Below are 25,000 nucleotides of genomic sequence, written 5' to 3' on the forward strand. Positions count from 1 at the left end.
TATATGTATATATATGTATATGTATATACATATATATATATATATATATAAATATGTATATATGTATATAAATATGTATATATATGTATATGTATATATACGTATGTGTATATATATATATATATATATATATATATATATATATATATAAATATATATATATATATATAAATATATATATATATATATATATATATATATATATATATATATATATCAGAATGCAGGAGTTATGGAATGGAGTCGATAAGATCCAGGCTCTGATTGAATCTTCCATGTGTTAACATGTACATCAACTTACCATCTCCCCTAAAATTGCTGGCCTTGTGCTAAAACCTGAAACCAGCGCCTAAATAATTCTTAGTCTAGTATTTATTTCAGAGATATTAGCCCCTACTGTGTTGTTTCTGAAGGAATTAGCTGCGCTAATTTCATTCACTTAAATGTTTTAATTTTATGCAGGTCAAGAATTTTATTCATTTTGTAACATGTTCTGGCCACTGTGTTGCTATTCCATCAAAATATCTATGCTGTCGTTCTGCTGATGTTGTTCTTGTAAATTCTTTATTTAGGAATTTGTTGTCAGATATCAAGAAAATTGTTTCAAAAAAATTCTTTGAAAATATCAACTCTGTTCTGGTACATGTAAACATTGTGAAATATTTTTTTTTTTTTGCTTTTAAATCGTGGTGTGTGTGTGTGTGTGTGTGTGTGTGTGTGTGCAAATGTGTGTGAGTGCCTGCGTGTGTGTGTGTGTGTGTATATATATATATATATATATATATATATATATATATATCTGCTGATAAAACATGTTGCTGTTTAACTATGGTGTCTTGATGTAAATTAAAACATTAGAAAACTGTTAAAATTCATACCAGGAAAAATCTTCCCAATGATATTTTCCCAAAGCAGTGTGAGTAGATCAGGTAGACGGAAACTGAAAGAAGCCCATCGTGTGTGTGTGTGCATGGTTGTGTGTGTTTTTGTGTGTGGGGGGTATGTTTGCATGTGTGTGTTTGTGTGCGTGTCCTTGTGTTTGTGTGTGTGTGTGTTTGTGCATGTGTTTGTGTGTGCTTGTGTGTTTGTGTGTGTTTGTGCATGTGTGTGCTTGTGTGTGTGTGTTTGTGCATGTATTTGTGCATGTGTGTGCTTGTATGTGTGTTCGTGTGCATGTTTGTATATGTGTGTGTTTGCACATGTTTGTATATGTGTGTGTTTGTGCACATGTTTGTATATGTGTGTGTGTGTGTGTGTTTCCTTTTCTTGACATCATACAGGTGGTATCATTCATTTCTAATCTTCTATAAAAACATGTCTAGCTTTGGGGGAAATATTACCTTGATTGGAAACAGGTAAGCTTTGGTGACAGGGAGGGCATCTGGGCAGTTGAAAATTTGCCTCAACAAATTCCATCTGCCCACTGCAAGCATGGAAAACTGGATATTAAAGCAATGGTGATGGTAATATTGAAGGTTGAGGTGGCTGCAGCAGTGACGAAGATGATGATAATGACAACGATAGATTTTTCAAAAACAGCAAACTTTTCCACTTTGAAATGTGAAGGGATTGGCATGTATAAAAATTATCTGATTTCATGGAATTTTTATTCTGTTTTTGTTATTTTCATTTTCTAATCTGATTAATTTTTCTTGATGTATTTATAGAATGTTTTGATATTAAATTATTTGCTGACATTTAACATATAAAAATTTGTTATCTCCACAGATATCAACACCCCTATCACTTTTTTACTCTGCAACATCTCTTGGTAGAACCCACCCGGTGGTATATACCACCCACTATATATTTCTTATCACATTATGTTGTTGACAGACTACAACTAGAGTTCTGTTATGCTTTTGAACATGCTGCCAAAACATTTCTAAAAGATTCTAAAAGATTTCGATACTTAGCTTTTATTAATAATCTGTTAGACTGTCAGGTTTTTGCAAGAAACATCAATATCATCAATATATATATATATATATATATATATATCTGTATGGATTCTTCACAGATGCATGATATATTTATTATTATTAATTTTTGCTGTCATTATTGTTGTTGTTATTATTATTATCATCATTATTATGATCATTATATATAAACGTTTGGCCTAGTGGTTTGGCCCTGCTCATGATCAGAGATGCACATATCGTCAGCCACCAAGGGACATGTTCAACTAGATATGGTCAAACAACTAACAAGCAAATCTGTAGTATTAAGCAGAATATTTACTGTAGCCCATCTTTTATACCAAGACAAAACAATGTACATGATAACACTTCCAATCAATTAAGATCAGAAGCCATGAGAGCCACTGCCTGGTACTGCATCCGGGCATATTATTTATTATTATTATTATCATTATTATTTTCTCTTTATCATTGGTTTTGTTGGAGCTCTTGGAGTCTTGCATGCGTAGCGGGTTTACTACCTGCAGTCTACGGTACCATGATACCCGTTCTTTTCAGCTATCTAATACTTTCCTGATTATTCTGGCCGTGCCAAGGAGGCAAACCTTTTGTAGCAGTTCCACTGGGTACTCTATTCCAATTTCCTTTATATTCCTCTTGATGCCTTCTGATACTGTTACCAAAGACCCAACAATAATTGGCACTATCTTCACCTTCTTCATTTTCCATAGCAAGGCTATTTCGTACTTAAGAGAGTTGCATCTATATATCTATCTTTTTGCTATCTTTTTTGCTATCTTTTTGCTATCTATCTATCTTCTTGACTATTCGTGGGTCAAAGGGGCATGCAACATCAACTATATAGCATATGTGGAGCACCTTGTCCGCCACCACTAGGTCCGGTCTATAGCGCTCTAGCACCTGATCTGTTTGGATTGGGAAATCTCAGAGGATTTTGCTAGTCTCCGACTCTGCTGCTCTCTGGAGGACACATTTCCTGTGTCCTTATGTTCTACAAAGGGGAGACAAGCACCTCCACTTAGCTAAGCCTACATCCAGAGACATGTTTTTGAGTCTTTGCTCAGGACACAGGAAATGTATCCAGACCGACAGGAAGCGGTGCTGCTTCCTAGGGCTAAATAGCAGTAGTATTATTCCCTTCATGTGACTGTCACATTAAGTTGACAGCATACAACTCCATTATTATTATTATTATTATTATTATTATTATTATTATTATTATTATTATTATTATTATTAATTCTTTTTATCTCAGGTTTTGTTGTAAATCCTGAAGGAGTCTTGCATGCACAGCATGTAGCCCACAGTACCATGCTATCTGTTCTTTTCAACTATCTAATACTCTCCTAATTATTTTGGCCTTGCCATGGAGGCAAACCTTTTGTAAACAGTTCTACTGGACACTCTTTTACTATTATTATTATTATTATTATTATTATTGCTAGTCAACACACACCATACATTGTGTTTTTTGTTTGATTTTCTTTTCTTTCTTTTTTTTATATTTTGTTGTTTTTGTTTTATTTTTCATTGTTGTTTTCTTTTGAAATCTTTGAGAATTTGATTCATATCCGAATCAAATCATCAACACAGTACAGAAGCTGTTTCAACAGCTTTTGAATTTATTTCTAGAAATTCATATTTTCGTTTGTTTTTGTTTTCTTCAATATTTTTTATTTTTCTATTTATTTGTTTTTGTTTTCTTCATTTAAAAAAAAATTTTCTATTTATTTGTTTTTGTTTTCTTCATTTTTTTAAATATTTTTTTTTATTTGTTCTGTTTTGTTTTATACCAAAGGCAACAACGTGAATTAAATAATTTAGAGAAACCAAGTCTGGCAGCGTTGGTCCAACTGATTCATAATGTTGATGCTGATTTTGAGGAAGACCCAAAAGTTGTTAGAAGGAAAAAAATTAAGTCTTCTAGTTCTAGTACAACGTCACCAACGCACTTTTCTTATGCCAGGTTGGTTTAGCATGACGCCTTTACCTCAGGTTTTCTTGCTTTTTGGGTGTACACAGTGCATTAAACTTACTGCTTTGCTTCAAGCTTTTCACATTTTTTTCTTCACCCCATCCTTTTAGCTTGTTTTACTCTTACTTTACAATGTTATATGCTTGCAACATATAGTATTGGCTCATCCCATAAATATTGCGATAGTTTCAATTGCATGAACTAAACGTCAGAGGGGGACAGGATAAACTACCTACATCAACTTGCTATAAAAGCAGGTAGTTATTTTACCAGTTATTTGATTTTAACAGTTATTTTTTCAAAGCTATAATGGAAGTGACAAAGGAGTATATTTGGCATATTTTGTTTTATGAGTTCAATAAAGGCAACAATGTAACGGAAAGTGTGAGGAATATTAATGCAATATATGGGGATCGGACAATAAGCATAAGCCAGTGTCAACAGTGGTTCCAGAAATTCTGAACCGGAAACAACAGTCTAGAAGATGGGCCTCGTCCTGGAAGATCTGTAAAACTCGACGAGGACATCCTGCAAACCCTGATGGAATAACATCCCATCGTAACTGTTGAGAAACTAGGAGAGAAGCTTGGATTTGGTCATTCAACCATTCATCAGTACCTGTCTGCCATCAGAAAAGTCAGGAAATTGGGTCAATGGGTTTGTCACAAACTTTCTGAGTCTTATCGCACGCAGAGATTGAATGTGTGTTCTTCTTTGCTGTCATGTCTCATGAATGAACCTTTTTGGACCGAATAGTGACTGGTGACGAGAAATGGGTTCTCTATAAAAATGTCAAGTGCCAAAGACAGTGGGTAGGGAAAGGAGTAACACTGGCACCCCAGGCTAAAGAAGGTCTTCACCCACGTAAGGTGTTGTTATCTGTTTGGTGGGATAAGAAAGGTTGAGTCCTCTTTGAACCTTTAAACCCAAACCAAACAATAACAAAGAAGATCTACTGTGAGCAGCTTAAGCCAGTGCTAGAAGAAAATGACCATCTTTGATTTCAAGATGAAAGGTGTTCTTCCATCAGGATAATGCTCAGCCACATACAGTGAGGATGACATTCCAAAGGCTGGAACAGTTTGAATGGGAAAACGATACCCCACCCACCATATTCGCTGGACATTGCCCCATCTGATTATCATTTATTCCACAGTCTTCAAAATCATTTGGACAGAAAAAATATGAATTCTGTAGATGAGGTCAGAACAGTACTTTTGGAGGAGTACTGTACAGACAAGTGAATTTTTAAAGACAGGCCTTGCAAGTCTACCAGATAGATGGAAGAACATTGTAGAAAATGAAGGAGAGTATACTTTAGATTAAAAAAGAACTTTGTTTATCTTGATTTCAATAAAAAAAGAAGCATTTTCAAAACGCATTATTTATGGGTTAGCCCAATATATCGCTCCTATTTATATTATTAAGTATCTATGGTCTGATTCTTGTAGTGGTCTATTAATTCTAATATAAATCCATGTTTTGGGCTTTGTAGTGCTTGTTTGTTCTATTGATACTAACATGCTTTCATGATCTAACAATGTCTATCCTATTAATACTAAGGTGTAGCTCCATGGTAAAAAGTTTGCTTCCCAATCACATGGTTTTGGGTTCAGTCCCACTGCATGACACCTTGGGCAAGTGTCTTCTACTATAGCCTCGGGCCGACCAAAGCCTTGTGAGTGGATTTGGTAGATGGAAACTGAAAGAAGCCCATCGTATATATGTATGTATATATATATATATATATATGTATGTGTGTGTGTATATGTTTGTCCCTCCAACATCGCTCAACAACCGATGCTGGTGTGCTTACGTCCCCGTAACTTAGTGGTTCAGCAAAAGAGACCGATAGAATAAGTATTAGGCTTGCAAAGAATAAGTCCTGGGGTTGACTTGCTCGACTAAAGGCGGTGTTCCAGCATGGCCACAGTCCCACTGAGTGACACCTTAGGCATGCATCTTCTATTGTAGTTCCAGGTCAGTGAGTGGATTTGGTAGATGGAAACTAAAAGAAGCCCATGGTGTGTACTTTCATGTTTGTTCTCTACCACTGCTTGACAACTAGTGTTGGTTTGTTAACATTGCCATAACCTAGCAGTTCAGCAAAAGAGATCGATGGAATAAGTACTGGAGTCAATCCATTTCACTAGAACTCTTTAAAATGGTGCTCCAGTTTGGCCACAATCCAATGACTGAAACAAGTTAAAGATAAAAGATATATCTTATTCTTTTACTTGTTTCAGTCATTTGATTGTGGCCATGCTGGAGTACCGCCTTTAGTCGAGCAAATCGACCCCAGGACTTATTCTTTGTAAGCCTAGTACTTATTCTATCGGTCTATTTTGCTGAACCGCTAAGTTACTGGGACGTAAACACACCAGCATCGGTTGTCAAGCGATGTTGGGGAGACAAACACAGACACACAAACACACACACACATATATATATATATATGACGGGCTTCTTTCAGTTTCCATCTACCAAATCCACTCACAAGGCTTTGGTCGGCACGAAGCTATAGTAGAGGACACTTGCCCAAGGTGCCACGCAGTGGGACTGAACCCGGAACCTTGTGGTTGGTAAGCGAGCTACTTACCACACAGCCACTCTTATTAATTATTTTTGTCATAAAGCCGAAACAATGCAAATTATAAAAAATAATATAGGTCAATAGTTTCTCCTTGTAAAAGTACAAAACATTGACTTACATGTGTGTGTGTGTGTGTGTGTGTGTGTGTGTGTGTGTAGTCAGCTAAGAATGCATAAGTCAGAAAGACAAAGTCACTTCTCAACAGGGTGCGTATATTAATCAAAGTATACAGTATCATAGATTAATTTTAACCAATCTTAGCAATCAGTTTTGCAGTGGGTATTAGGTTACTGGATATTTGATAACAGGGTGGTTACCTAAAAACACATGCTCTTCAGTGATGGTAACACATGCATGCATACATACATATGTATATTGGCATGTGGCCTAGTGGTTATAATGTTGGGCACTTGATCACAATGTTTTGAGTTCAACTGCTGCACTGGGCAGTGCATTGTGTCCTTGAGCAAGGCACTTAATTTCATGTTGCTCCAGTGTACTTAGCTGAAAAGAAAAGAAAATGAGTACCAGCCTAGTGATAGTGTAGCTACCCCTCTCTCACTCTCTCTCTTCCACTTTCTCACTCTCTTCCACTTTCTCACTCTCTTCCACTTTCTCACTCTCTCTCTCTCTCTCTCTCTCTCTCTCTCTCTCTCTCTCTCTCTCTCCAGCTGTCATACTCTCTCTGTAATCCAGGATCAAATGTGGGCAGGTCAAGAGGGTGTCCATATCTTTGCATGCCTTATACAGGAACCTAAAACGAATTAGCAACAGCATGGTACATGCTTGCACATGGCCACTACAGTTTGGTGTTTATACACACACACACACACACACACACACACACAAACACACATACATACACACACATGCACTCATTAATTAAATAGGAATGTTCTATAGGTTTAGCCAATGTCGTTCTCTTCTGCTGAAGTAGGCGTCTGCCAAAGTTGTTTGTTGTTCCAGACATTAAAATTACTTTTTAAATATTCTACTTGAAAACTATTTTCTAATATCGTTAAAGTAATTAGAGAAGTCGGAGTTTAACCCAAAGACTTCTTTTTACATTGCCTTCCACTCTCAGACTTTCAGATCGGAGAAAGCGTTCCTCCTGCTATGGGTTACAGGGGTTTTTTTTTTAGATTTTGTTTTATACTTTTTGTTACTAGCTCTTAGTTTTATATGAATAGTTTTTTTTTTTCTCTGTGTGTGTGAGGACCTCTGTGTGTGTTAGCTCCAAATATAATGATGTTACTGTTGCATATTAGCAGCCATTTCTGAACATAGTAATACATTTATTTTCTAGTGACACAATAATCTTTAATCTTTTCAAATATTCTTGAGTGTCAGTATTATAGCGACATATTTATAGCTTTTACAGCCTGAAATTTTGCTTTCATTCATTTATTTTCTACTATAGCCTCGAGCCGACCAAAGCCTTGTGAGTGGATTTGGTAAGACAGAAACTGAAAAGAAGCCTGTTTTGTATATATATATATACGTGTGTGTATATGTTTGTGTGTCTGTATTTGTGCCCCCACCATTGCTTGACAACCGATGTCGGTGTGTTTACGTCCCCCGTAACTTAACGGTTTGGCAAAAGAGACTGATAGAATAAGTACTAGAATAAGTCCTGGGGTCGATTTGTTTGACTAAAAAGGCGGTGCTTCAGCATGGCCGTGCCAAATGACTGAAACAAATAAAACAGTATATATATATATATAATATAGGCACAGGAGTGGCTGTGTGGTAAGTAGCTTGCTTACCAACCACATAGTTCCAGACTCAGTCCCATTGTGTGGCACCTTGGGCAAGTTTCTTCTACTATAGCCTCAGGCTGACCAAAGCTTTGTGAGTGGATTTGGTAGACAGAAACTGAAAGAAGCCCGTCGTATATATATGTATGTGTATATATATGTATATGTATATATATGTGTGTGTGTGTTTGTGTGTCTGAGAAGTGTAATATAGACAAATGAGCGAAAACAGAAGGCTGTCCTCTACATAGTCATTTGACCTGCAAGAAATAGCAGTCAAAGGCCTCTCAAATTACACCCCATCAGCTTAGAAAAGAAGGGTACATTGGACGATGTAGACCTGAGTATCCTGTGCCTTGGGAAAGGGATAAGACTGTCACAGTGGAATAAAATATCTTTGACCATCATTCCATATTGAGGCTGGACAGCAGCAACAACTGACTGTGAAATAGGTGAATTTTATTGGTGAAGTATCTTGACTAGTGTCAGACTGACCAGCAAGAACATGGTACAGACCAACAACCACTTCACAAAGTGGTCAACCATTTGTACTCTCATTAAATCTGAACAGCTAACAGGAAAATAGGAAAATTTTCTAAGAATGGTAAATTAGTTGGAACTGTTTGGAATTTTGAAATTTGATATTAGGTTTTCACTCAACTTCAAAAATTGCATTTCAGTAAGTAACACCATCTTGACTTAGTTTAATTGCTTTTGAATTTAATTAGGTGGTGGGTGGGAGAAGTTTTTTTATGTTTTTAAGAATCTGTTCTTATTAGATTTTGGTAAATTCTTTTAACTCTCCCTTTTTATTATATTTCTGTTGAAATTCACTATCTTTCATCATCATCAACATCGTCATTTAACGTCCACTTTCCATGCTGGCATGGGTTGGACGGTTTTACTGAGGACTGGCTGAAGAATTTTATAAAGTAATTTGGGCATTATTAAAAGCTGGTGATTGGGACATAAATTAACTCGAAACTTCGATGGAATCTTTTAATTTTGCTCACTTTAAAACGGCAACTTTGCATTGTAGAACTAAAGATAAAGCGGTGAGCTGGCAGAATCGTTAGCATGCCGGGCGAAATGCTTAGCGGTATTTCGTCTGCCGCTACGTTCTGAGTTCAAATTCCGCCAAGGTCGACTTTGCCTTTCATCCTTTTGGGGTCGATAAAAATTAAGTACCAGTTACACACTGGGTCGATGTAATCGACTTAATCCCTTTGTCTGTCCTTGTTTGTTCCCTCTATGTTTAGCCCCTTGTGGGCAATAAAGAAATAAGAACTAAAGATGGTCTCAAAAGGCTCATCTGAAATAGGTTAAAAGAATCTGCTACATATGCATATCTGATGCAGTTTCTTTTTTTTTTTTAGTTTTCAGAAAATTTGGCAAACTTTTTAGAGAGTTTTTTTTTTCTTTTTAATATTAAAAATAACAACAGTAGATAGCTTATTTGCTTTTATGTCTTGCTTATTTTTATAGTTCTTTACTGGAATTATCAGGGTCTGATACAAATTCACGCTTCACTGCCATTTATCAAGCTAATTGTCTTAAAATTTTTAGTTCATTATCTTAAATAATATGACTAACACACATTTAGTATGCCAAAACTAACCCACCTTACTATTTATAGATTGAAGGTTTATACCTTTGCTGAATTTATCAATCTTTGCAATTGTTGTTATTATTATTGTAGTCCCACGTTTATTTGATTTTGCTAATATTTCAGTTGTAAGGGAATAAAAAGCATTTCATTTCATTTTCTTAACCCTTTCGCATTTAAATCAGCCACATCTGGCCCCAAGTACTTCCCCAGTTTTATGTTCAAAGCAGCCAGATCTGGCACTGTGCGCTTACCCTGCAATGTCATTCTAAGAGATAAACTATCACTTCATTGAAATCTCAAAGCTCCAAAATAACACAATGTATTATTGATTCAAAACAATGTAAATAAATAAACATTACATTCGAAAGGGTAATCTGAATGCTGAAGGGTTAGAAAAAAATTAAAGTAATTTAAGAAATTTTCTCATATAATTATTCGTTTAAATGATTTTAAATTATTAATTGTAATAGTATTTTGCAGATGAGAAATCATAGTAATGTTAAAACTAAATTGAATTCGCTAAGGCTTAAACTCCTTTTTTTTTTTTTTTTTTTTTTTTTTTTTTTTTATTATTATTATTATTATTATTATTATTATTATTATTATTATTATTATTATTATTATTATTATTATTATTATTATTATTATTATTATTATTATTATTATTATTCAGTAGTTTTATTTTTATAACGTGCTTTCACTTCACTACCGAGCGCAGCTCTGTGCGCCTTGGGTATGTGCTGTGGTTTGCTGTGGTGCTCTTATGTTTACTGTATTGAAAGTGTTTTGCGTAGAATGTGTGCAGTACCCAGTAGTGCAATTTTCTGTATGTTATATATATTTGTAAGTCCTGGTGTTTTTGTTATGTATTTGTCTGAATATTTTTTTATTATACCTAAGGCACCTACTATGATAGGAATTGTTTCTGTTTTTAGATTCCACATTCGAGTTATCTCTATTTCCAGGTCTTTGTATTTTGAAAGTTTTTCCATTTCTTTTAGAGAAACGTTGTCATCTGCTGGTATTGAAACATCAATTAGAAGGCATTTTTTTCCTTCATGATCTTTGACAACTATATCTGGTCTATTTGCCTTAATTTCTCTATTATTATTATTATTATTATTATTATTATTATTATTATTATTATTATTATTATTATTATTATTATTATTATTATTCAGTAGTTTTATTTTTATAACGTGCTTTCACTTCACTACCGAGCGCAGCTCTGTGCGCCTTGGGTATGTGCTGTGGTTTGCTGTGGTGCTCTTATGTTTACTGTATTGAAAGTGTTTTGCGTAGAATGTGTGCAGTACCCAGTAGTGCAATTTTCTGTATGTTATATATATTTGTAAGTCCTGGTGTTTTTGTTATGTATTTGTCTGAATATTTTTTTATTATACCTAAGGCACCTACTATGATAGGAATTGTTTCTGTTTTTAGATTCCACATTCGAGTTATCTCTATTTCCAGGTCTTTGTATTTTGAAAGTTTTTCCATTTCTTTTAGAGAAACGTTGTCATCTGCTGGTATTGAAACATCAATTAGAAGGCATTTTTTTCCTTCATGATCTTTGACAACTATATCTGGTCTATTTGCCTTAATTTCTCTATTATTATTATTATTATTATTATTATTATTATTATTATTATTATTATTATTATTATTATTATTATTATTATTATTATTATTATTATTATTATTATTATTATTATTATTATTATTATTATTATTATTATTATTATTATTATTATTATTATTATTATTATTATTATTATTATTATTATTATTATTATTATTATTATTATTATTATTATTATTATTATTATTATTATTATTATTATTATTATTATTATTATTATTATTATTATTATTATTATTATTATTATTATTATTATTATTATTATTATTATTATTATTATTATTATTATTATTATTATTATTATTATTATTATTATTATTATTATTATTATTATTATTATTATTATTATTATTATTATTATTATTATTATTATTATTATTATTATTATTATTATTATTATTATTATTATTATTATTATTATTATTATTATTATTATTATTATTATTATTATTATTATTATTATTATTATTATTATTATTATTATTATTATTATTATTATTATTATTATTATTATTATTATTATTATTATTATTATTATTATTATTATTATTATTATTATTATTATTATTATTATTATTATTATTATTATTATTATTATTATTATTATTATTATTATTATTATTATTATTATTATTATTATTATTATTATTATTATTATTATTATTATTATTATTATTATTATTATTATTATTATTATTATTATTATTATTATTATTATTATTATTATTATTATTATTATTATTATTTTATGTTTGACTTTTGTTTTGCATTTGTACAAGTTGGATCCAAGTCTCACCCAGAGACCTCAAGAGACAACAAGTTAGAAGTTCATGTAGGTGTTATGCCTAGGGTACCATATATTTGGATTTGTACAGTTTTGTTCAAGTGAATGTTTAAGAAACCATAAGAAAATTATGTTTGCTTTAAAATTTGAGATCACATAGACAGTATTTTACGTAGGATATGGGCAGTTCCCATGAGCACTATCTTTTGGACTTCAGCCATTTTGGGGTTTCCTGGTATCTGAGCTAGGTAGTAATCAGCCCGTTTCGCTGTCATTCCCAGGGCACCTATGACAATAGGTATTGTTTTCGTCTTCAGATTCCACATTTTGCTAATTTCTATTTCAAGATCTTTATATTTGCTCAGTTTTTGGTAGGTCTTGACAGATACGTTTATATCAATTGGGACAGTCATATCAATGAGGAGGCATGATTTTTGTCTGAAGTCTTTCAGTATGATGTCTGGCCTATTTGCGTCTATCTTTCTGTCAGTTTGAATGGTGAAGTTCCAGAGGAGTGCAATGTGATCATTTTCAAGTACTGGGGGTGGTTTGTGTTCCCACCAGTTTTTATCATGGGGCAAGTCCAGGTTTTTGCATATTACCCAGTGAATATATTGTGCAGCTCTATCATGCCTGTTGAGATACTCTGTAGGCGCAAGCAGACTGCACATGGAGACAACATGATCGATGGTCTCATTTTGTTGTTGGCATATACGACATAATGGGGAGCTGCCGTTCTTTAATATGTTGGCCTGGTAGTTCTTTGTAGGTAGGCATTGATCTTGGGCTGCTATGATAAACCCCTCTGTTTCTGATTTCAATCCAGAGGCCATTAACCATTGGTGGGTAAAGGCTTTGTCAATATCTGCATTATTCGCTCTCTTTGGGTATTTGCCATTGAGAGGTTTTCCATGCCATTTTTCAGTCATAATAGCTAAGGCAGCAATTTTAGCACGGGTTTTCAAGCGCTTAGCTTTTTCTGTAGGTGTTTCTAGTTCGTCTAATTCTTGAATTTGTTGCAATTGGAATTCACTTAGATATTCCTTTGCCTGTTTTGTTACTGAGTAAGATGCTTTCTTGCTTTCATATTTTAAGACAAGTTTTAGCATCCAGTCCTCAGAGTTTTTCATATAGGTGTCTAGGCCAATTGTGGCTACCTTCATTGATAATGCCAGCTGTAGTAGTCCTCGACCTCCCTCTTTTCTTGGCAGATAAAGACGTTCTATATCTGCCTTAGGGTGGTGCATTCTATGCATTGTCAACAGTTTTCGTATTTTTCTGTCAACATTACATATTTCAGTAATTGACCAGTTAACGATGTTGAAACTGTAAGTCACGACTGGTATGGCTAGAGCATTGATCGCTTCGATCCTGTTTCTCGCGTTCAGCTCTGTCTTCAGTATTGCTCTCACCCTGCGATAACATTCTCTTCTGATCCTTTCCCTCATCACTGAGTGCTTGATATTGTCCCCTTCAATTACCCCTAGGTATTTGTAGCTCTCCGCTGGTTCTAACTCTTTTATGACATTTTGCTGGTCAAGGTTCACATTAGATGTATTTGTCATTTTTCCTTTGATAAAGATAGCTTTTGCACATTTATCAAGGCCAAATTGCATCCTGATGTCATCACTGAATTGTTTAACAATCGCTAGTAGGCCTTTGAGTTGTTGGTCATTTTTTGCAAAGAGCTTTAAATCATCCATGTAAATGAGATGATTTATATTTTTATCAAATATTTTATAACCATACTGTGCATCATTGAGCAATTTTGAGAGCGGTATTAGGGCTAGACAGAAGAGGAGTGGTGATAGTGAGTCACCCTGGAAAATGCCACATGAAATTCTTACATCTCCAGCATTTAGAGATTCATTGTCATTGTTCAACATCAGTGTGGTTCTCCATGATCTCATACTTACAGATAAAAAGTTTCGCAGAGTAGGAGCTATTTTATACATTTCCAGACATTTCCTAATCCAGCTATGTGGTAGGCTATCAAAGGCCTTTTTATAGTCTATCCAGGCTATTGACAAGTTTTTGTGTCGCTTGTGACAATCTTCTAAGATCATCTTATTGATGAGTAGCTGATCTTTACAACCATAAGATCCACGTTTACATCCCTTTTGCTCATTAGGGAATATGCTACTTTCTATTAAAAAACTATAGGTGTACTCGGTTAGGACAGATGTTAGCGTCTTATACATTGTTGTTAAGCAGGTTATGGGGCGATAATTTTTTGGTTCGTTTGTTTCCTCATTTTTTGGAAGCAGGAATGTTAAACCATTAACTAGCCAAGAGGGCATCAAACTAGGATTTTGCAAAACATCGTTGTAAAGTTTTGTTAGCAGTTCATGGCTTTCTGGGAAGGCATTCAACCAGAAGTTAGGAATTTTATCCTTTCCTGGAGACTTCCATTTGCTTGACCTCCTGAGAGCAGATCTTATATCTTCTACCCTGACCCCCTCCCACTTTTGCTCCTCTAAGGAGTCTAGGTCTGTAGCTATTCTATCAATCCAAGGGGCCTTTTCATTGTGTGTTTTATCTTCTGCCCAGATTTTATTCCAAAATTCTTGCACTTCTTCTTTTGATGGGACAGACTTTATTGTTACTGGTGTTTTCCCTATCTTCCTGTAGAAATTTTTGGGGTTATTTTTGAACATGTTATTATCTCGGAAGAATTTAACACGCTTTTCATACCTTGCTATGCGGGCAGCTTTAGCACATACCTTTTGCTTGATGGTTTCTATGGTGGCATCAATGTCAACTATGGTTTTCATGTTATATTTTTTCTTTAGTTTTTGGGTCTTTGTAGGTTTGATACTCTTGTCAAATTTAAGGTTTTTCAAACATTCTATGTCAGATCTAAGCAGCTTAATTTGGTGTTGAATGCGTTCTTGCCAAGAAGGCTTTTTGTGGGAGTGTTGTCTTTTTCTAATCTTTTCACCACATAGAATCGTTGAGATTCTTGCGGATGCATAGTACAGGTGGTTGAGATCTGTAATATCAACATCATTAGCTGAAATTATATCCTTAAGTGCAAGGCGGATTTTACCAATTATTTTCAGGTTTTGGTTAGAATTGCGAATTTTGGGGAGAGTGTCGCGTTCATTCATACTAGTTTCTTTAATTTTCAGCCATTCAATCATGATTTGATTTTTTAGATCATGTAGTTCTGTTGCGTCGATTTCTGTATGACTTCCTTCATCTATTTGATTTTCACCTGCCTTAGTGTTTATGGTTGGTTCAGAGAGTATTTTATTTTGCCTATCAGTTACCTTAACTCTTTCAATTATTACTGTATTTTCATCAGCCTTGGGCTGGTTTATAATTATTTCCTCTGTAGTATCTTCTTTAGCTGCAGTTTCATTCTTTTTATCCTTTACTGCTTGCTTAATTTGGTCAATCTCTACTTCAGTTAGTAATTTTTTTTTTATAATGTTTCTTCTGACGTTGGCAAGTTTATTACTGTCTATGTAGGGTCTTACTGCAAGGTGTTTCTGTCTCCAGTTTAAGTAGGTTTGTACAGTATTAGATTTATCTGTAGGGAAATATATGGCACGGTAGAAGGCTCTAAGAACTTCTTTATTATCTTCCCTAGACCATTTTTCATTCTTTTTCTTTTGGTTATTTGATGACGAGCATGGATGGCCATCTGTTGGAATATTCCGGTTGTGGGGTACTTCCAGCTCCTGTGTGTCGGGAAGATTTGAACCAGTAGCAGATTTCTCGTCTCGGATCTGGTTCATTATCCGAGTAAGTGGTCCTTTATAATCCGGTCTATGACCATTGCGGTTTATATTTTGTTTTATTAACAGTGAGGCATAACAAGCTTCGACGTTGACGCTAGGGGACGGATCTGTCTGTTTAGGGTAAGTTTTTTGAGACAACACCGTCTCCGAGCTTTCGTGACGTAGCTTCTTAAGGCTAGCAGATCTATTTCGAGTGAGTGGCCCTTTGTGATTCGGTCGATAACCACTCTGGTTTGTGATCTGCCTTGTTATCATTGAGGCATGACGAGCTTTGGCGTTGACATTCGGGGACGGATTTGTCTGTTTAGGGTCAGTTTTTTGAGACAACACCGTCACCGAGTTCTCAGCATGTAAACATTGCTCGTAGCGTAGTTTTTTAAGGCTAGCAGATCGGTATTCATCTGTATTTTTTTTGTTGATAGATTTATCTCCAGGCATAGTGTATTTTTGTGTGTGTGTGGCGTTTTAAACTTATGAATGGTTCACTGTCTGTATTTGTTCACAAAATGAAAATAAACAAAGAAGAAAGAAAAAAAGTTTTGGTTTTGCTTCGTTTGTGATATGTGTTTTCGTATCCGTAAGTGTGTCCTGTGATTTTTACGTAGTTCTGTAAACATTAAGATGCATGTGTAGTTCTATGGGTATCAAAACGTATATATCATTGTGTACACGTTCAAGTGTATGCGTAATTATTCAATATATGTACTTACTATTTTGTTCCATTTCTTTTTTTTTATATAGTTTGTAAACTTTCCGGTGTTGGTTTTGCGTGTGTGATCGCACGTGTTTCATTGAGACATCGTGCATAGGAGGTCCTGTGCTTTGTATTGCAGTGAAATTTCATTTTTTAAGAATAAAAAATATTCTTAAAAAATTATTATTATTATTATTATTATTATTATTATTATTATTATTATTATTATTATTATTATTGTTATTGTTATTGTTATTGTTATTGTTATTGTTATCGTTATCGTTATCGTTATCGTTATCGTTGTCGTTGTCGTTGTCGTTGTCATTGTTATTGTTATTGTTATTGTTATTGCTGTTGTTGTTGTTGTTGTTGTTGTTAAGGCGGCAAGCTGGCGTTTTGTCTGTCGTTAACATTCAGAGCTCAAATCTCCTCCGAGGTCGGCTTTGCCTTTCAACCTTTCAGGGTCAATGAAATAAGTACCAGTTACACACTGGGGCCCGATGTAATCAACTAGTCCTCCCTCCCCCAAAATTTCAGGCCTTGTGGCTATAGTAGAAAGGATTATTATTATTATTATTATTATTAGTATTATTATTATTATTAGTATTATTATTGTTGTTGTTGTTGTTGTTATTTTATTATTGTTATGGTTATTTTTTTTTTTTTTTTTTTTTACATTTTTTTTTGTTAACTAATAGTATTTGACTTTATTTTTCAGTGGCTACAGTGAAGACTTTTGGTATTTCAATCCATTTTATTTTCATCTCACTCATTGCATTGCACTTGTAGAACTTGCTTTTTTTTCTCTCACACACTAGTAACAAATGCACCTTCTTTCCATCACTTTGCATAGAATCATCACATACACACACACACTCTCTCTCTCTCTCTCTCCCTCTGTTTCTCATTTCTTCTTTGTGATTCATTAGTCTTGCCACATACCAGACGACCACTCTAATGCTGGTGCACCCAATATATTCTGTTAAGTGGTTGGCATCAGGAAAGGGGTCTAGGCATCCAACCATAGAAACCATATCAAACCGGAGACCTTAGAACATGACACTATCATCCAATCTACCAGAATCTGTCAAACTGTCCAACATGTATTTGTGTGTGTGTGTGTGTGACAGCATGTGACCCTGTGGTTAGAGTGTTACACTCATAACTGTTAGATCATGGGTTCGATTTCTAGTTTTGTGTGACTATCCATCAGACAGTTGTAATAATACATATACATGTTGCAGAAACTCTTTTGTAAGCACCATCAGTTAGAAATTTCATGTAGTTGCACTTTTTCAATAATGTAGTATTTCTCATGCTTGCACTCACTGTAGTATTTTTTTTTTTTTTAGAGGCCTTTAGACATCAGACTTAAATATGACTAAAATAGTTCAATTGTCCTTTTTCCAATAATTCTGTATGTGTTTTTTTTTTTTTTTTCACAGTTTTAAATAGGCATGACTGTATGGTAAGATGTTTGCTTCCCAACCACATGGTTCTGGGTTTAGTTCCACTGTATGACGCCTTGGACAAGTTTCTTCTACTATAGCCTCAAGCCAGCCAAAGCCTTGTGAGTGTATTCGGTAGACAGATACTAAAAGAAGTTCCAGCTTGTACATATATATGTGTGTGTGTGTGTGTGTAATTGTCTCCTTCCCTTGGCATCGTATAATAGCTGTATACGGATGGAATGACACTCTTAAGCAAGAGGTGTCTTTTGTTTCCTATCTTCTGTGAAAACATGTCTGGTCTTGGGAAAATTTTATCCATATTGGAAACTGATAAGGGTATGTGACAGGAAGGGCATCCAGCTGTACAAAATCCATCTCAACAAATTCCACCTGACCTATGTGAGCATGGAAAAGTGGACGTTAAAATAGTAACATCAATGTTAGTGTGATTACCATTATTATTATTATTATTATTATTATTATTATTATTATTATTATTATTATTATTATTATAGGTGCAGGAGTGGCTGTGTGGTAAGTAGCTTGTTTACCACAGTCCCGCTGCGTGGCACCTTGGGCAAGTGTCTTCTACTATAGCCTCGGGCCAACCAGAGCCTTGTGAGTGGATTTGGTAGATGGAAACTGAAAGAAGCCCATTGTATATATGTATATATATATATATATGTGTGTGTGTGTGTGTGTGTGTGTGTGTGTGAGTATGTGTGTCTGTGTTTGTCCCCCCAACATCGCTTGACAACCAATGCTGGTGTGTTTACATCTACGTAACTTAGCGGTTCGGCAAAAGAGACCGATAGAATAAGTCCTGGGGTCGATTTGCTCGACTAAAGGCGGTGCTCCAGCATGGCCACAGTCAAATGACTGAAACAAGTAAAAGAGTAAAAGAGTAATCACATGATAGAAATCTCAAAGCTATGAAATAATACATAATTAATTCAAAACAATGTGAATAAATAAGCATTGCATTCGATGGAGTAATTTAAATGCTAAAGGGTTATTATACAATGAATATCTTTACTTGTTCTGATTCTTCAGCACCAAAGTACAATCTAGAGACATGTCTTTCTTGATATCAAAGCATGTTTAACCCTTTAGTGTTCGCATTATTCTGCCAAAGTTAATGCTTTTTTTATCCACATTGTCTTGAACTAATCATGCATTATCTTGTAGCTATTAGATTTTGATGAGGTAGCTGTTAATTTTTAAAACGATATTGTAGGGTTGGTGTGAGAGACCAGATCTGGCCAGTTTGAACATAAAACAGGCAGAATACTTTTGGCCGGATATGGCCAGTTTAAATGCTAAAGGGTTAAATCAGTGACTGCTCTAACCTGGGGAGAGGTCTTCATTTTACCATTCTGAATCACAGTTTTTTTGACTCCTTCTTCAAATTTTTCATTCTGAATCACAGTTTTTGACTCCTGCTTCAAATTACCCCACATCTCCTCCATTTTCCTTTCCATCTCTTTACCTTTGGAATGAGATCTTCTTAACACTTCTCTCTGTTTATGAGTTTGGTGATGGTTAATTCCTTACAGATCTACGTCTCTTGCTTGGCGTCTTCCTTCCTGACTGACTGCAGACCACATCAAAACGTAGCATGCAAGTGGGTTATCAGAATTAAATCTGCTGTAATTAAATCTCCTACAGATACCAGCAGAACCCTCTGCATATTAATACCTATTCTTATCGGTATTAACAGTCATTCTCAGATTTTCTTTATCTCTGGATGAATATGATACCATTTCTTCCTTTGTCATCGTTTCTACAACCAATGAATACTAATAAGTTATTGCATTGTTATCTTATTAACACACACACCCCTCTCCTTCTCTCCCCCTCTCTCTCTCTTCCTTTCCTACTTCTCCACTGCCTCATCTTCTAATCTCTGTGATTTTTCTTAACTGACCTATAACTTGTTTGTAACGTACACCACCATCATCAACATCATCATCATTATCGTCATCTGTTTCATAATATTTTAAACCCTTTTTATTTTTATATAAAATTTATGTTAATAAATGTATTTCTTGGCAGAATTCTTAAGATTTAAAAAAAAAATTTCCAATCTAAAATTACTTTCTTCAATGCATACACATGCATGTAATATAGACAACTAAATGGACGGATGGACTGATGGGCAGGTGGGTGGATGGATGGACATGGACAGGCCATGTCTCATGCGACCCACTTCTCCAAAAAGGTTTCCCATACCTGCTATACATCATGTGTTGAGAAAGTAACATATTTATAATTTAAAAAATCCTTTTAATTCTTGCATGTGAAAACAGCCAAGTCACTGGTAAAAGGTTAAATCAAGTAATTTGAAATATAGTCATAGTTTTCTTTTCTCTCTTTTTTTTTTTTCTATTTTGGCTATTATCTATCAGGTAATTGGTTGATCTCTATAGTAAGGGAGAACATTGGCTTGCCAAGAAGTCATAATTTGTTTATTTACTTCCTTAGTGAAATGAAAGGAATAAAGTGTAGTAACTTTATTCATTTATTTGATTAAATTTTCTTTCTTTTCATCATGGAATCCTTGATATTCATATACAGCTGCCATTTCAATCTAGCTGGATCTCATCAGTGCAATGTGGTCAGGAATTTAGTAATTTAGTATCTGTTTACCATTGCATTTTATTAAATTAGATTAAGTTTACAGAAGGAGGAAAAGGGACAAGAAAGACATATAAATTAAGCCATGATTGTTCATATTTCATTAGTGATGTAATATATATATATATATATATATATATATATATATATATATATATATATATAGTAGTGTGCTTAGTTTGAGATTTACACACAGGTTAAAATATTATTCAGAATATTCCAAGTCATGTGTCCCCTGTAAATATTACTAATGTTGTCCTTTGTCTTTTTCACAATTAAAACTGCATGAGTATCATAGGCACTTTTCAATTTTTAGATACTCTTTTACCAATTCCAGCCACTTAATATTCTGCTTGTACTTTATTATAGTCTTCTCTTTACATTTTATTGATATCTCCAAAATTTTTCTTCAGATCTAGTCATCAGAAATGTCTAAGAATGATAGTCAATAAGATTTTTAGTTAGACCTATCTAATTTGGGAATAAATCAGTAACTTTCTTTTTGCATGACACAGATTTTCAGAAGGCATAAAGACTCAAGTGAAATGCTGGGTAATGTCTGGGTACATTGAGTATAAAATATATTGTCTTTTTGTTTGTTTTTTATAGGAAGGAAATGGAAACTGTAATACCATTGAGAGACCTTGAGCCTACAATTAAATTTGAAGATGGTTCGTATCATTTGATTTACTTTTGCCATGTAGTTAGTTTATTATAAAGGAAGCTTAAATTTAAACAGATTTTTTAAAACCATCCCTCATTGTCTGAAAATCCATTTTATTAAAAAGAAAGCTTCACTTTAAACAGATTTTTTAAAGAGAGTATTGCAGTTCACTTAAAGCATTGTGTATTGTTTGTAAAGAGCTTTAGGTGTTTTTGCTTAATAAACACTCACAATGCCCAGTCTGGGAATTGAAAAGGTGATCCTACGACCGCGAGTTCACTGCCCTAACCACTGAGCAATTGTGCCTCTACATATATATATATATATATATATATATATATATATGTATATATATATATATAGCTCTTCAAAACGCCGGTGTTAAAACGGGGGTAGATGATGAAGAAGAATGTTCTCTATGTGGCTTGTGTGTTTTCTCGTCTACGTTTTGTTTGCAATGTCCTGTACCCAGATATGCACCTATACATACAGGTGGATGTCGGTATGCACATACCTGTACGTATATATGCATATACTCATTTACTATTTGTTTTTATATATATATATATATATATATATATATAAACCAAAACAAAACCATGCAAACCATGTACCATGTAAACAAAGGAACGGATGTGTTTCTTGGTTTACAGGGTACATGGTTTGCATGGTTAATATATATATATATATATATATATATATATATATATATATATGTATATATGTATGTATGTACGTATGTACCATGCTGATAGTATGATAATAGGATGCTGCCTATTTGAATTTTTGAATATTCCTGAATATCATTTTGATCTATAATGCTTGAATTACAGGAATTTATGTTTTTATGTGTAATGCTTTCAAGTAGTTCTGAAATTATTGGTTTTGGTAATATATAATTGGAAGTTTTTCTAACAACTCTCTGTGAAACATTTATCACAATTTTTTTTTTTTTTCTTTTTTCAAGGTCAGTCAACACCAACCAGGCATTCAATGATACATTTTAAACTTTGTAGGTCCAGAAGTACTAGCAATCATTCTGTAAATGTAGAAATGCGGAATCTACTTAGCAAGCAACAAACTTCAATGAATGTAAGTTTATTTTGTTCACATTTCTTTCAAGCAACATAACCAGTTTGTTGTCTAAAATAGTGCAGTGTTATCTGAAATAATGAGGGATGTTTGGCTTGCTATTTCTAGCAGTTCATTCAACCATGTACTTGATGAAATCTAGTTAAACAACAACAGCAATATACTCTGTAAAATGGAATCAACAAACTTTCACCATTATAAAGAATTAACCCTGAACTCATAAGAAAGCAACCAAGAGCAAGGGTACAAGTTTAGGCCATTCAAATTATTGTAAAGTCTGATTTGTACCTCTATAACACGGGTTGGCTGTACAGGTAGGGTTAAAAGCTATTCAAATTATTGTTAGTTCTAAATCATAGCCCTATGATTGGGCTTTTCGTGTAAGCAGGGGCAAAGGGCTATTCAAATCATTGTAAACCCTATACCTTTTTCCTTGTTGTAAAGCAGTCTTTTGCCACTGTTGAATCTATCTTTTGACAACGGTTGTTACTCTGACAGATATTGTTATGTTCCGAAGTCATTGAGAGAATATTTCTATCTGGCACTGTATGACCGCCAGTCATACAGTGTTCTTATCCTCAAAAGGTTGGAGCATTATAACATCCACTCAATATCACAGTATAATTACTATATCAGCATAGACACAACTATCAACACAGTCTACACATACTCTCAACCTTCCCGACCTTCTTCTGTCGACCGGCTACTGGTCTATTTGTAATGGCTGGCTACTACCACTTTTTACCGGGAGGGCTGTACAGTTTCACTATACAACAGTCCAATACTTACTTCTTCAACAGTCCTATTGGTTGTTGCTTACATCACGTGAGTAGATTAGTAAGGACAGGTGACAGAATCATCACAAAATCCATGGCATAGACACTGGTCTGTTTCACTCAGATCAAATTAGATTAATTGCTGAACTTTAACTGTAAACCTGTTTTAGATAATTAGGGAATATGGGCAAAGGTTTAGTACAGGAACAGCTGCCTACTACTTCCAACAACCAACACAATTTATTTTGTATACTGCTTACTCTCCTTGCCAACGCATTGCTTATTCTCCTTACTAATGAGATATAAATAGGTACCATGTATCTATGGTAACAGTTTCATTTCCCTGTGAAAGTTACCTCCTTACCTTTATGGAAAGTGTATAGTTGCGCTGAAAGGATAAGAACTGTTAATCCCTTAGCTAGTAATCCAATACTTTATCAACTTAGTCAATAGGCACCTTGAACTGGAGATAAATAGCTCTCAAATTAGCTCTGAGAGAAGATAAAGCTCATCTGAGGAAGTTAAATTTTTTGGATTCACAGGGAAACGATAGGGAAATAAAGAAGGTGAAATACAAAAAAAAGTAATTGTAATTCAGGCGTTACTTTTTACTATCGGAGAATCTGTTCAAGGTGAAATACTCTTGCTAATTAGCATACCACGATGATAATCATTATCAACAGCATTAATTCATATATATATATATATATATATATATATATATATATATATATATATATATATATATATATATATATATATATATGTATGTATATATATATGTATATATATATATGTGTATATATATATATGTATATATATGTGTACCCATGGAAAACAAACCTCATCCAGCTATTCTGATTATATGTCTGTGCACACGTTTGAATGTGGTGTGTGCCAGAGGGTTTGCAAATCCAATGGGGGTCTTAAAAGACATGTTAGGATCCACAATGAGCAGAACTTACTTGCAGGTATTGGTAGTACAAACCAGAGGTGCAATCTGTGTGGGTGTTTTTTCAAAACACTGTCTGGTTTAAAAAGCCACATCAGACGCCATGAAAGGGCTAAGGTGTAGGTGCAGGAGGTGGTCAAACTCTGTTTAAGGAGTAGACAACCACCATATATATATATATGGAGGTGCATAGTCTAGTGGTTAGGGTGTTGGACTCACAATCGTAAGCTTGTGGTTTCAATTCCTGGACTGGGTGACACATTGTGTTCTTGAGCAAAACTCTCCGTTTCACATTGAACCAGTCCACTCAGTTGTAGAAATGAGTTTAGCCTTGAGAGGCATGAGCTGCACCAGGCTTTCTCGCCCAAGATATGCTGAATGGCTGCAGTGCCCCAACGACCCCCTAGGAATTAAGGGACTTGCCAATTGTCAATATATATATGTGTGTGTGTGTGTGTATTTCTGATAAAGAGATGTTTCTTCCTTCAGCTTCTTCATCAAAAATATGACCGTAATTTGACTCGAGAAAGTAATCAAGATTTAATGCATCAGCTACAACTGAAGAGACAAACAACAATCAATTTAGCGAACCTGAAGCAAAAGCACAGTGAATCTTCAGAATCTTATTCGGCATTCTTCGATAACCAAACTCCAAGGAGAAGCGAGGATGATGAGGAGAAAGAGACTC

General features: G+C 34.2%; 1 protein-coding gene across 1 annotated transcript in view; it reads left to right on the top strand.

The window, feature by feature from the left end:
• LOC106879785 (Na(+)/H(+) exchanger beta) overlaps positions 1-25,000 on the top strand; it is a 72,429-nt gene that overhangs the window by 46,941 nt on the left and 488 nt on the right. The window contains exons 17-22 of the mRNA XM_089366425.1: positions 463-555; positions 3,656-3,906; positions 17,459-17,479; positions 21,438-21,499; positions 22,460-22,584; positions 24,802-25,000. The exon at positions 24,802-25,000 is cut by the window's right edge and continues 488 nt beyond it. Coding sequence (XP_089222551.1) covers positions 463-555; positions 3,656-3,906; positions 17,459-17,479; positions 21,438-21,499; positions 22,460-22,584; positions 24,802-25,000 — 751 coding nt within the window. The remainder of the gene's footprint in view (positions 1-462; positions 556-3,655; positions 3,907-17,458; positions 17,480-21,437; positions 21,500-22,459; positions 22,585-24,801) is intronic.

The sequence above is a fragment of the Octopus bimaculoides genome, chromosome 19, assembly GCF_046866305.1.
Source record: "Octopus bimaculoides isolate indiv1 chromosome 19, ASM4686630v1, whole genome shotgun sequence".
NCBI lineage: Eukaryota > Metazoa > Mollusca > Cephalopoda > Octopoda > Octopodidae > Octopus > Octopus bimaculoides.